This window comes from Neoarius graeffei, chromosome 7 (genome assembly GCF_027579695.1).
Source record: "Neoarius graeffei isolate fNeoGra1 chromosome 7, fNeoGra1.pri, whole genome shotgun sequence".
NCBI lineage: Eukaryota > Metazoa > Chordata > Actinopteri > Siluriformes > Ariidae > Neoarius > Neoarius graeffei.
The window spans coordinates 71,296,495-71,311,360 of NC_083575.1; the positions used below are offsets into that span (position 1 = coordinate 71,296,495).

General features: G+C 44.7%; 2 protein-coding genes across 2 annotated transcripts in view; one reads left to right on the plus strand and one right to left on the minus strand.

Annotated features, from left to right (window-relative positions):
- Positions 1 to 3,816, minus strand: part of cog2 (component of oligomeric golgi complex 2) — a 37,052-nt gene extending 33,236 nt beyond the window's left edge. Inside the window, exon 1 of the mRNA XM_060926343.1 lies at positions 3,638 to 3,816. Coding sequence (XP_060782326.1) covers positions 3,638 to 3,697 — 60 coding nt within the window. The 5' untranslated portion in view covers positions 3,698 to 3,816. The remainder of the gene's footprint in view (positions 1 to 3,637) is intronic.
- Positions 3,817 to 11,184: 7,368 nt separating this feature from the next.
- pgbd5 (piggyBac transposable element derived 5) overlaps positions 11,185 to 14,866 on the plus strand; it is a 65,674-nt gene continuing 61,992 nt past the window's right edge. Inside the window, exon 1 of the mRNA XM_060924836.1 lies at positions 11,185 to 11,779. Within this exon, the coding sequence (XP_060780819.1) occupies positions 11,455 to 11,779 (325 nt within the window). The 5' untranslated portion in view covers positions 11,185 to 11,454. The remainder of the gene's footprint in view (positions 11,780 to 14,866) is intronic.

The following is a 14,866-nucleotide window of genomic DNA, read 5'->3' on the forward strand; positions in this document are numbered from 1 at the left end:
CCTCAAGAATGGCACAGGGATAGTTTTAAGCGTTAACAATAAATCTCATAGTAATTTTTACGATTAAAGTGACTTATATAGGTAGCAGTCTGAGTGAACGACCTTGATGTCCATAACGTCACAGCAGGAAGTCTATCGGTCTTATCGCCATTTCCGTTATACTAAAACACAGTGCTGACTGTAACTCCGATCCTCCATTTTGAGCTAATTTATCGCCATGCCACGTAGATGTGCCAGCAACACGGCCCAAGATTGTTCAAACTGCAAAAATTTGGACGTGTTTTGCGAGAAGTTTACGGGCACGTTGGGCGCCTATGAAGTGGTCTCTCCTCTGCTCTGCACATTTTACTGAGGACTCGTACAAAACCTCTGATCTGTTGAAGAGTGTTGGCTATAAGCCTGTATTGAAAGAGAGTGCACTATCATCAATTAAATAAAACTACAAGAAAAGGAAAGCATTTTTTTTAAAAGGAAAGTGAGTTCAGTTGCACCAGTTCTCCCAGAGCGTAAGCCAAGGGTTGTTGGTAAACCCTGGGAAAGGACACATCACTTAGGCAGTGATCTCCCCGCAGCTGTTGCTAAAACCGGTGACGTTCCATTCCATCCCGGGTTTTAGTAACTGCCTGAGCTGAGCAGTAATGGCGGAGTACACAGTATGGAGAAAATGGAGAAAGAGTGGAGCAGCCATCTGATTTCTTCACTGGATGTTGCTGCCATCTCACCCTTACGTGGAAGAAGTGAACAAACAGAGAACTGAACAAACAAATGAAAGTCAGACCGTTTCAAAACAATCAGCCACAAGGTCGACCTTCAAGAAGCAAGAACACAGACGGGTAAGCTCCGACTCTCATTTGGATTTAAAAAAAAAAAAAAAAAAGTTGTTTATCTGCATTTAGATTAATACATGTAACTTGTAGTGTGTGTTTCAGTTACCGGTATACCGGTATCAGTGAAAATGCATGCATGTACATTGCATAAATTATAACACCCATCCTGTTTTAATGAGAGTCAACCCACAATCAGTGAAGCCAAATCAGTCTTAGTTGAGCAAGTCGGTAACGCTATTTCTTACTTTCACCATAAACTTTTATTTATGTGACTTTGGTCTATAGTTGTTAAAGGTCTCAGCCTTAAAACTGGTTCCTGCTGTGACATCATGCACTCAGGGCTGGCTGGCTCAGCGGGGCAACTCGAATGCCAACTTTGCGGTCGATTTTAATTCTCAAAAATATTATTTTAATTCCCATTTATGCAGAATACAAGAGTCAAGGGTGGAGATACTATCCACTCAGAAATTTATTTAAAAATAAAGGTTCATCTCCTTTAACTAAATACATTTTCTTTTTTAAAAAAAATCTCCAACAGAAAAAAGAATCAGCAGTTCCCGGGTAAAGATTGATTGTGATATGCATTGTGTTGAAATAATCCTATTCACCTGCAGTGTCTTGTTTTAAAGAGACAAGAGGTCTTTACAAATCACAAAACAGCAAAGTGACAAGAAGTGCCATGTGGGATTTGCTTACTTAGCCTGTTAACATTTTTCTGCTTTAATCTTCTCAATAATAAGATAAAAATCAAAGAGGTAAGGAATCAGATGAGTTAAGAAATATCCTAAATGAAAACTGTCAAGTTTCTAGTATAGATACAAGAATATGTCTGATTAACTAACATCACTGCATTGACATTAAAGATAATGAATCTGTTTAGCATCAAGTAAAGGAGTAAATCAGCATTTTTATATAAAATGTCATACTTAAAATCAGCTCAACTGTTTTCTAACCAACTCAGGCTGTTGACTATTCACTCTCGAGTTAAAAGGTGCTGACTGCAAAATCATCTGAAATTTTCAATTTTTTTTTTTTTTATTGTGCATGGCATTTTCCTGTGTCTCACAAGAACAAGATCATGCAGACGAGATGTGATCATTTTGATATGCTGTGGGTCGCTCTTCTCCGTTTTGGGACTGTTTTCCTACCTCTTAAGGTAAACAGTATGGCTCGACGGAAATAGCCAAACGCGAGGAGCTTTAACTAATTAGCATAATTATGGAACTGCGTCACAGCTTCCTCACATGGCGATGCGTGGAAAACAGTCACTCTGCATCAACCTCAGAGAGTTTTGAGCTGCAGGGATGTAATCTGTGGTCGACATTCATGAATAGATCCGTGAAACAAAAGGCGACTATATCCCTTCTCCATTACTGCTTTTGTGTTATGGTTTCTTTCTCTGTAAGATCACAACATTATGATCACGGTGGTGTAGTGGTTAACACTGTCGCCTCACAGCAAGAAGGTTCCGGGTTCAAGCCCAGTGGCCGATGCAGGCCTTTCTGTGTGGAGTTTGCATGTTCTCCCCATGTCTGCATGGGTTTCCTCCAGGTGCTCCGGTTTCCCCCACAGTCCAAAGACATGCAGTTAGGTTGACGTGGGGCGGCCTTGGGCTGAAGTGCCCTTGAGCGAGGTACCTTACCCCTGACGCTCTAGTGTGGCTACCCACTGCTCTGGGTGTGTGCGCGCATGTTCACTGCTTCAGATGGGTTAAATGCAGAGGATGAATCTCACGGTGCTTGAAGTGTGCATGTGACAAATAGAGTTTTGTAGAAGGTGTAGAATTCCATACTCGCTACTGTGGAGTCGAGCCCAAGCTTTCTAAGGCTAAGATAGCTAAGCGCTCGCTAGAATGATTGTCATCTCATCTTCTCATTATCTCTAGCCGCTTTATCCTGTTCTACAGGGTCGCAGGCAAGCTGGAGCCTATCCCAGCTGACTATGGGCGAAAGGCGGGGTACACCCTGGACAAGTCGTCAGGTCATCACAGGGCTGACACATAGACACAGACAACCATTCACACTCACATTCACACCTACGCTCAATTTAGAGTCACCAGTTAACCTAACCTGCATATCTTTGGACTGTGGGGGAAACCGGAGCACCCGGGGGAAGCCCACGCGGACACGGGGAGAACATGTAAACTCCGCACAGAAAGGCCCTCGCCGGCCACGGGGCTTGAACCCGGACCTTCTTGCTGTGAGGCGACAGCGCTAACCACTACACCACCGTGCCGCCCTGATTTAGTTATCTGTCCAGAAAAATGACATTATCAAACCTCACTCTATTTTACAGTTGCACTCACTAGGCAGGCTTTCCTTTTCTTTTCCGCTGGCGGGAGAGCAGAGTCCGCCATGTTTGCCCATACTGACTTGTTTTGGTTAAAAAGTAGGTAAACACGCCCCATGATGGTCACGTGATATTGTTGCTCACTCGGTTCTAGAATCATAAAATGCGGGACGCTTTTTATCTCGGCAAAACATTTACACAGAGGATACACAGTGTGTGCAGCAGCGAAACATCTCAAAACCCCAGCAGCAATAGAAATAGAACATTTTGCCCAGAATTAAACTTTGCAGTCAGAAGCTTTAAGTATACTTGAAGGAGAGGGAAGCAAAACAAACAAACACCTCAGGAGCCATCTCGACTCAATGCTGAGGCAGTCCAAATTACAGACTTTTATTATTATTATTATTATTATATTCATTCTCAGTCTGTAAAATGCACAAATAACCTCCAACTCTCTCTCACTTGTCATAAATAGCAGTTAGCATTAGCTATCTGTACTAGTCATAAGCAGCCATACAGACCTTCATAAACTCTTCTTTGTTAAAACACAAAGAGTCGGGTCCCTTCGGTAAATTCATCATTTTTACCGTCGACGACAGAACCACAGCGCGAATATATCTGATCACTGACACACCGACACTCCGTCCATCTTTAAACTAACAACTGACACCGAAGCGCCTTCCTTCATTTACTTCCGCAAACATGGCACGCGCAAGGATATGGTCACGTGATACGGGTGAACTGGTGTTGTATTTCGTAGCATGCGCCCTCTACCGAGCTCCAGGAATAATGCAGCATTGCCTGCTCTCTGTCCTCCATATGAGTGAGTGCAAAAGTGCTTTCTATAATGTCTCATCTCATCTCATCTCATCTCATCTCATTATCTCTAGCCGCTTTATCCTTCTACAGGGTCGCAGGCAAGCTGGAGCCTATCCCAGCTGACTACGGGCGAAAGGCGGGGTACACCCTGGACAAGTCGCCAGGTCATCACAGGGCTGACACATAGACACAGACAACCATTCACACTCACATTCACACCTACGGTCAATTTAGAGTCACCAGTTAACCTAACCTGCATGTCTTTGGACTGTGGGGGAAACCGGAGCACCCGGAGGAAACCCACGCGGACACGGGGAGAACATGCAAACTCCACACAGAAAGGCCCTCGCCGGCCACGGGGCTCAAACCCAGGACCTTCTTGCTGTGAGGCGACAGCGCTAACCACTACACCACCGTGCCGCCCCTAATAATAATAATAATAATAATAATAATAATAATAATCTCATCTCATCTCATTATCTCTAGCCGCTTTATCCTGTTCTACAGGGTCGCAGGCAAGCTGGAGCCTATCCCAGCTGACTACGGGTGAAAGGCGGGGTACACCCTGGACAAGTCGCCAGGTCATCACAGGGCTGACACATAGACACAGACAACCATTCACACTCACATTCACACCTACGGTCAATTTAGAGTCACCAGTTAACCTAACCTGCATGTCTTTGGACTGTGGGGGAAACCGGAGCACCCGGAGGAAACCCACGCGGACACGGGGAGAACATGCAAACTCCACACAGAAAGGCCCTCGCCGGCCCCGGGGCTCGAACCCAGGACCTTCTTGCTGTGAGGCGACAGCGCTAACCACTACACCACCGTGCCGCCCTAATAATAATAATAATATATCTAAATGTACTCTCTTTAAAGTTTGCAGGATAGGGAGAAGCTGTTTGGTTAACTAACATCAGTCTACTGGCCAGATAGATAGATAGATACTTTATTCATCCCGAAGGAAATTAAGGCATCCAGTAGCTTATATGACATACACATACAAAAAAAAAAAAACCACTCACAGAAGACAATTGTGAGATGATCACAGATTCTAGGCAGTGTTCAGTAGGATGTTATGGTAGAATAGGATGTGTACCAATTGATCATCAGTCTACACACGCGCACACTCTCTCTCTCATATCTATCTATCTATCTATCTATCTATCTATCTATCTATCTATCTATCTATCTATCTATCTATCTATCCTAGTTAAAATAGCCACATTCAAAGCTGTAACAGGAAAACAATCAAGAACAGGGTAGTGTGATGTGGCATGATATGTAGTGGAGTGACACTTATCAACACAAAGTTGATTATTTTCCAGCAACAACATTACCCATAGTGGTTATTCCTCTTATACCACAGCATTTTTGCAGATGTTTTTTATTTTTTATTTTATGTTTCTGCAGATCAGAAAATGTTACTGGAGTATTTATTTATTGGTGGAAAGCTCTGTATAAGTTGTGTCCAATAAAATATACTTTTTAAAAATTATACACCAAGTTATAAAGTTCTAAATTATTAGATATTGAATTAATAATAATAATAATAATAATAATAATAATAATAATAATACAGATGAGCCCATGCATTCTAAGGCTAAAATAGCTAAGCACTAGCTAGAATGATTCAGTTATCTGTCCAGAAAAATGATGTCATCTAACCTCACTCTATCTTGCAGTTGCACTCACTAGGCAGGCTTTCCTTAAAAAAAATTATAAAATAAATAAATAATAGGGGCGGCACGGTAATGTAGTGGTTAGCACTGTCGTCTCACAGCAAGAAGGTTCTGGGTTTGAGCCCAGCGGCCGACGAAGGCCTTTCTGTGTGGAGTTTGCATGTTCTCCCCGTGTCCGCGTGGGTTTCCTCTGGGTGCTCTGGTTTCCCCCACAGTCCAAAGACATGCAGGTTAGGTTAACTGGTGGCTCGAAATTGACCGTAGGTGTGAATGTGAGTGTGAATGGTTGTTTGTCTCTATGTGTCAGTCCTGTCCAGGGTGTACCCCGCCTCTCGCCCATAGTCAGCTGGGATAGGCTCTAGCTTGCCTGTGACCCTGTACAGGATAAGCAGCTACAGATAATGGATGGATGGATAATAATAACAAGAATCTGATAGTTATTATAATAAGGGGCAGCACGGTGGTGCAGTGGTTAGCACCGTCATCTCACAGCAAGAAGGTTCCAGGTTTGAACCTCACGGCCTATGGAGGGCCTTTCTGTATGGAGCTTGCATGTTCTCCTGGTGTCTGCGCGGGTTTCCTCCGGGTGCTCTGGTTTCTTCCAACAGTCCAAAGATATGCAGATTCGGTAAAATACAAGTCAGTGCAGACTTAGTGTCAGTTCCAAGCCAGAACAGATTGGGGAGGGAGAGTCAGGAAGGACATCTGATATAAAACCTATGCCAAATCAAATATGTGGAACAAATCTGCTGTGGCGACCCCTAACAGGAGCAGCCGGAAGAAGAAGAAGAATTATTGTAATAAGATTTATAATAGTAGCTATGTTTAGGGACAGTAAATGCACATTGGCTGTTTGAAACAGGGGTAGAGTAGGAGTCCCATTTCTGGGCGGCACAGTGGTGTAGTGGTTAGCACTGTTGCCTCACAGCAAGAAGGTTCTGGGTTCGAGCCCAGCGGCTGGTGGGGTCCTTTCTGTATGGAGTTTGCATGTTGTCTGCGTGGGTTTCCTCCGGGTGCTCCGGTTTCCCCCACAGTTCAAAGACATGCAGTTAGGTTAACATGGGGCGGCCTTGGGCTGAAGTGCCCTTGAGCAAAGTACCTAACCCCTGACTGCTCCCCGGGTGCTGTAGTGTGGCTGCCCACTGCTCTGAGTGTGTGTGTGCGTGTGTGTTCACTGCTTCAGATGGGTTAAATGCAGAGGATGAATCTCACTGTGCTTGAAGTGTGCATGTGACAAATGAAGGTTTCTTCTTCTTCTACCTCATGGTACAATTATAAGCCCCTTAGGGCTTATTATTGGGTCTCAAGGCAGAGCATTTTTTAAGGATTTTCCACTAGGGGACCAACTGGTCTGGGCAATACAATCACAGGCCCCAGAGTCCATGCAGCTGCACCGCTGCGGCATATTCTGTGATGCAAAATGTTTCACCAATCACCATACAGACAAACACACTACAGTGACTACACAGCTATCAAGAGCAATTACCAAGCACAAATGTTATGTCAAAGACACTCGAAGTTACACAGTAATGACATCGGATTCTGACATCAGCCATCTCAGTAACCAAATTTTAGTTTTGTTTTTCTTAACCAACATGATCTTGTGTGTATATCTTATAACATAGATCTTCGTTCTCATCTCATCTCATTATCTCTAGCCGCTTTATCCTGTTCTACAGGGTCACAGGCAAGCTGGAGCCTATCCCAGCTGACTACGGGCGAAAGGCGGGGTACACCCTGGACAAGTCGCCAGGTCATCACAGGGCTGACACATAGACACACACAACCATTCACATTCACACCTACGGTCAATTTAGAGTCACCAGTTAACCTAACCTGCATGTCTTTGGACTGTGGGGGAAACCGGAGCACCCGGAGGAAACCCACGCGGACACGGGGAGAACATGCAAACTCCGCACAGAAAGGCCCTCGCCGGCCACGGGGCTCGAACCTGGACCTTCTTGCTGTGAGGCGACAGCGCTAACCACTACCCCACCGTGCCACCCCCTAGATCTTCATTTTCCTTGTTAAATGTATACTTACACAGTACTTGATTAATTAATTGCAACTGATTGAACTAAATGATAAGACATAACTTGGTTTAAAATTTGGTCTCCCAGTGAAGCTGGTTTGGCATTGACTAGGAGACCAAATCTGGGCGCTGGGAGACCATTTGGAGACCATTTGGTCTCCCAGTAACTATGTTAAAAAATGCTAACTATGTGCACCTTTTTAGAGCCAAAAAGCTCCATATAAAGGTATGTTGACAAGCCATTATACCTTTAACCCTTTGATGCAAAACATATGCACACCCCTTCTAATGCACAACATGGGTCAAAAATGACCCGCATTCATTTTCCAGGTTATTTCATGCTGACTGAGTTTTTCTTTGCGCTATCTTTTGAAATCAATTTATTTTATGATTGAATATTCCAAGTATTCTTTAAATATCTTGTTTTTAATTACCACAAATCATTAATTTAATTTTTTCTTTCCTACTTTATGAACAAAAATACTTTTTATATTACTACACATGGGTCATCCAAGTGTGATTTAAAATTAAATGTCTTCATACTATAATAATAATTTGTTTCAAGTAATTACTTTAGCAGTGAATGGGACCAGTTATTTATTTATTAACTATGTAGTTAGCTAAGCCAACTACAATAAAATTAGCTAACTAAAGTAGAATATGTCAGCAGCTAGGTAGCTAATAGTAATTACTTGTAACTTTCTGATAAGTAATCTACTCACTCTCAAGGTAACCTAAACATAATCAATTTTTTTCCCTAAGGTAATGTTAGAACAATTGAAAAACATTACTTACATATATTAGATGGGCAAAGGATGCTGTGCTGAGCTGTGAAATGTCTGACACAAGCACAATTCACAGTTCCCACCAAACGCTGTAGTAAATGCATGCGGGTCGTTTCTGACCCATGTGTGTAAACTTGATGTACAACCCCGATTCCAAAAAAGTTGGGACAAAGTACAAATTGTAAATAAAAATGGAATGCAATGATGTGGAAGTTTCAAAATTCCATATTTTATTCAGAATAGAACATAGATGACATATCAAATGTTTAAACTGAGAAAATGTATCATTTAAAGAGAAAAATTAGGTGATTTTAAATTTCATGACAACAACACATCTCAAAAAAGTTGGGACAAGGCCATGTTTATCACTGTGAGACATCCCCTTTTCTCTTTACAACAGTCTGTAAACGTCTGGGGACTGAGGAGACAAGTTGCTCAAGTTTAGGGATAGGAATGTTAACCCATTCTTGTCTAATGTAGGATTCTAGTTGCTCAACTGTCTTAGGTCTTTTTTGTCTTATCTTCCGTTTTATGATGCGCCAAATGTTTTCTATGGGTGAAAGATCTGGACTGCAGGCTGGCCAGTTCAGTACCCGGACCCTTCTTCTACGCAGCCATGATGCTGTAATTGATGCAGTATGTGGTTTGGCATCGTCATGTTGGAAAATGCAAGGTCTTCCCTGAAAGAGACGTCATCTGGATGGGAGCATATGTTGCTCTCGAACCTGGATATACCTTTCAGCATCGATGGTGTCTTTCCAGATGTGTAAGCTGCCCATGCCACACGCACTAATGCAACCCCATACCATCAGAGATGCAGGCTTCTGAACTGAGCGCTGATAACAACTTGGGTCGTCCTTCTCCTCTTTAGTCCGAATGACACGGCGTCCCTGATTTCCATAAAGAACTTCAAATTTTGATTCGTCTGACCACAGAACAGTTTTCCACTTTGCCACAGTCCATTTTAAATGAGCCTTGGCCCAGAGAAGACGTCTGCGCTTCTGGATCGTCTTTAGATACGGCTTCTTCTTTGAACTATAGAGTTTTAGCTGGCAACAGCGGATGGCACGGTGAATTGTGTTCACAGATAATGTTCTCTGGAAATATTCCTGAGCCCATTTTGTGATTTCCAATACAGAAGCATGCCTGCATGTGATGCAGTGCCATCTAAGGGCCCGAAGATCACGGGCACCCAGTATGGTTTTCCGGCCTTGACCCTTACGCACAGAGATTCTTCCAGAGTCTCTGAATCTTTTGATGATATTATGCACTGTAGATGATGATATGTTCAAACTCTTTGCAATTTTACACTGTCGAACTCCTTTCTGATATTGCTCCACTATTTGTCGGCGCAGAATTAGGGGGATTGGTGATCCTCTTCCCATCTTTACTTCTGAGAGCCGCTGCCACTCCAAGATGCTCTTTTTATACCCAGTCATGTTAATGACCTATTGCCAATTGACCTAATGAGTTGCAATTTGGTCCTCCAGCTGTTCCTTTTTTGTACCTTTAACTTTTCCAGCCTCTTATTGCCCCTGTCCCAACTTTTTTGAGATGTGTTGCTGTCATGAAATTTCAAATGAGCCAATATTTGGCATGAAATTTCAAAATGTCTCACTTTTGACATTTGATATGTTGTCTACATTCTATTGTGAATACAATATCAGTTTTTGAGATTTGTAAATTATTTCATTCCGTTTTTATTCACAATTTGTACTTTGTCCCAACTTTTTTGGAATCGGGGTTGTAGAATGACAAAAGCTGTGCTTGTTCATAACTTAAGAAAGGAAAAATAAAAATGATTTGTGCTAAACAAAAACAAAGATATTTACTGCATATTTGGAAAAGTAAATGACAAAATGAATTTATTTCAAAAGTATATCATAGAAACACTCAGCCATACATGAAGTAACCTGAAAAATGAATGCAGGTCGTTTTTGACTGTGCATTAGAAGGGTAGTGATACAAAAAGGGTATCTCATCATCTCTAGCCGCTTTATCCTTCTCCAGGGTCGCAGGCAAGCTGGAGCCTATCCCAGCTGACTACGGGTGAAAGGCGGGGTACACCCTGGACAAGTCGCCAGGCCATCACAGGGCTGACACATAGACACAGACAACCATTCACACCTACGGTCAATTTAGAGTCACCAGTTAACCTAACCTCACCTAACCTTTGGACTGTGGGGGAAACCGGAGCACCCGGAGGAAACCCACGTGGACACGGGGAGAACATGCAAACTCCACACAGAAAGGCCCTCGCCGGCCCCGGGGCTCGAACCCAGGACCTTCTTGCTGTGAGGCGACAGCGCTAACCACTACACCACCGTGCCACCCCTACAAAAAGGGTTTTTATTCAAAAAGTAAGAAAGGGAAAAAAATAAGGATGTATGATGATCAAAAACAAGTTAATTGAGGAATACCTTGAATACTGAATGATGGGATTAATTTATTGCAAATATATAGAAGATAAAAACTCAGCCGGGTCACTTTTGACCCATGTTTTGCATCAAAGGGTTAAAGGTAGAATAATATACTTTATTTTCTGAGTGTCCGGGTACAGCACTTGAGCAATGCAAATAAACAGTATGGTACAATAGGGATATGAACGCATCCATAAAATCCCTCTTGGCAAGACAATATTTGACGTTGGATTAAGAGAATAATGCTATTGGCCAGCAGAGTGAAGGCGAGTCAGGTGATTTCTGAGGAACTGGAGAAAGAGAGAGAGAGAGAGAGAGAGAGAGAAAGAGACGCGCCCTAAACGGATTCTCCGGTACACATTAGTTCGTGGCTTGATTGGTTGTCGGGTCGCGTCTCAGAGCCGGTTTCAGCACTACAGTGAATGGGAACAGCTCTCATCTGGCTTGTCTCAGCTTCCTGGCAGCCCGGAGATCCGCGCGCGCGTTAACCAGAGTGAATCTGCGTGCAAGTCGGACCGCATGCTGGAGCCTGAGCTCGTCACGGAGTCACTCGCGGCCGCCGAAGCTCGCAGCACCGTGCGCCGGCTCTGACGCGTGATGGCGGAGTGCGGGCGGAGGGCGCTGTCGCTGCTCGAGGCGGCCCGCTCGCGCTACGAGAGCCTGCAGATTTCGGACGACGTGTTCGGCGAGTCGGGAGACGACAGCAGCGAGAACCCGTTTTACAGCACCACAGGGGACTCGAACTCGGACAGCTGTGCGGAGGCGAGCGACAGAGCCAGCGGTGCAGGGGCCGGCGGAGGCGCGCGCGCTCCTCAAGGCTCGGCCTGTACTGGAGCTGCGGAGCTGAAGGAGGGAGAGGAGGAGGACGGATGGAACGATGCCCTACAGGACACCGACACCCCCCACTATAAAGACACTCACGGTAAGACAACGGACCCGACTCCCACAAGCCTTAAAGGGAAAAATCAGCTTTACGCATGCACATTCCTGACTTTCTGAACATGTCATGGATTAGGAAAGACATGATGAGATCCACATTTTGCATCTCAGAAAATACACTCGCAAGTCATGGAAGATCACACATTTTTCAAATCTGATCTAAGAGCAGCATTACTGTGAAAATCTCATTGTCAGGATTCAGGAATAAGGTACCTGTGTGTTCCCCAGTGGGCATCAGTCACCATGAAGGTCAATTATATCCTAAGTTAGTTTTAAAGGTGTACTTTCCTCAGCAAAATGTACATATTTATGATTATGAGTTTCAGGGCGGGCGGCACGGTGGTGTAGTGGTTAGCGCTGTCGCCTCACAGCAAGAAGGTCCTGGGTTCGAGCCCCGGGGCCGGCGAGGGCCTTTCTGTGTGGAGTTTGCATGTTCTCCCCGTGTCCGCGTGGGTTTCCTCCGGGTGCTCCGGTTTCCCCCACAGTCCAAAGACATGCAGGTTAGGTTAACTGGTGACTCTAAATTGACCGTAGGTGTGAATGTGAGTGTGAATGGTTGTCTGTGTCTATGTGTCGGCCCTGTGATGACCTGGCGACTTGTCCAGGGTGTACCCCACCTTTCGCCCGTAGTCAGCTGGGATAGGCTCCAGCTTGCCTGCGACCCTGTAGAAGGATAAAGCGGCTAGAGATAATGAGATGAGATGAGATGAGTTTCAGGGCGGCACGGTGCTGTATTGGTTAGCACTGTCGCCTCACAGTAAGAAGGTCCTGAGTTTGAGCCCAGCGGCCGACGAGGGCCTTTCTGTGTGGAGTGTGTATGTTCTCCCCGTGTCTGTGTAGGTTTCCAAAGACATTTCAAAGACATGCAGGTTAGGTTAACTGGTGGTTCTAAATTGACCGTAGGTGTGAATGATTGTCTGTGTCTATGTATCAGCCCTGCGATGACCTGGCGACTTGTCCAGGGTGTACCCCACCTCTCACCCATAGTCAGCTGGGATAGGCTCCAGCTTGCCTGCGACCCTGTAGAACAGGATAAACGGCTACAGATAATGGATGGTTATGAGTTTCAGGGTGGCATGGTGCTGTAGTGGTTAGCACTGTCGCCTCACAGTAAGAAGGTCCTGAGTTCGAGCCCAGCGGCCAACCAGGGCCTTTCTGTGTGGAGTGTGTATGTTCTCCCCGTGTCTGTGTGGGTTTCCAAAGACATGCAGGTTAGGTTAACTGGTGACTCTAAATTGACCGTAGGTGTGAATGTGAGTGTGAATGGTTGTCTGTGTCTATGTATCAGCCCTGCGATGACCTGGCGACTTGTCCAGGGTGTACCCCACCTCTCACCCATAGTCAGCTGGGATAGGCTCCAGCTTGCCTGCGACCCTGTAGAACAGGATAAACGGTTACAGATAATGGATGGTTATGAGTTTCAGGGTGGCATGGTGCTGTAGCGGTTAGCACTGTCGCCTCACAGTAAGAAGGTCCTGAGTTCGAGCCCAGCGGCCAACCAGGGCCTTTCTGTGTGGAGTGTGTATGTTCTCCCCGTGTCTGTGTGGGTTTCCAAAGACATGCAGGTTAGGTTAACTGGTGACTCTAAATTGACCGTAGGTGTGAATGTGAGTGGTTGTCTGTGTCTATGTGTCAGCCCTGTGATGACCTGGCGACTTGTCCAGGGTGTACCCCGCCTTTCGCCCGTAGTCAGCTGGGATAGGCTCCAGCTTGCTTGTGACCCTGTACAGGATAAACGGCTACAGATAATGGATGGTTATGAGTTTCAGGGTGGCATGGTGCTGTAGCGGTTAGCACTGTCGCCTCACAGTAAGAAGGTCCTGAGTTCGAACCCAGTGGCCAACCAGGGCCTTTCTGTGTGGAGTGTGTATGTTCTACCCGTGTCTGTGTGGGTTTCCTCCACAGTCAAAAGACATGCAGGTTAGGTTAATTGGTGGCTCTAAATTGAACGTAGGTGTGAATGTTTTTTTGCCTGCTATAACCTGGTGACTTGTCCAGGGTGTACCCTGCCTCTCGCCCGTGGTCGGCTGGGATAGGCTCCAGCTTGCCTGCAACCCTGTAGGACAGGATAAGCAGCTACAGATAATGGATGGATGGAGGGTTATGAGTTTCCAAATCCAGCTATTACATCAGCGATATCAGTATTCAGTTATTCATTTTCAGTAAGAGCTTTTTCCTGGTCTGGGTCACAGTGGATTTCTATCATCTCCATCATGGGAATATTAAATGTGAGGCAGGAATACACCCTGTATGGGATACCAGTCCATCACAGGACACCATGCACACAGTCCTTCACACGTAGGGGAAATGTATTGTAGTCAGTCCACCTACTCGCTTTTTTTTTTTTTTTGAGATGTAGGAGGAAAGAGAACTTTGAGGAAGCCCACACAAATGCAGAGAGAGCATGCAAACTCTACACAGACCATAACCTGTCCTGAACTCGGGTTCAAGCCGGGCATAGGCTCGGGTAGGGATCGGATTGGGTTCAATTCAGTAATGAGAGAACTCCTGTGTAAAATGAAAGCAGCCAAATTCACACAGCAAGTCAGTCAGTGAACATGATCCAGCAGTAAATATCTCTCTAAAATTTAATTACAGGGTGATACGTGAATGTAGGTGAACACACAGGATGGACAGAAGCAAGATCAATACTTATAAGTGTCAACAATATAAGCAATCTGATCTGTACCTTGTCATGAGTTTGTTGGGTTGCACACAGTTTGCATGACAGGAAGTTATGCCATCAGGTTTAATGTGCGTGGTTTCAAAGCCTGTGCAAAATGCAAATGCACGGCCTAGTTGCTGCTCCATATGATATGAGTAAGAGTGAATGAACACTTCATATGACATTGTGAAATGTCTAACAAGTGTCTTTATTTCCTTATTGCACATATGAATGAGAAGGACACATATGATCATGCATAAGATCATGCAGTCATTTTTAAAGGAAGTAAAAAAAAGTCACTGTGTGGGCAAGGCAGGCTGCTCTGACTCATTATTCTTAAAGCTTAAAATATATTACTGTTGTCTCTGTAATAAAGCAGGCCGCTGCATCACTCAAGACAACGAA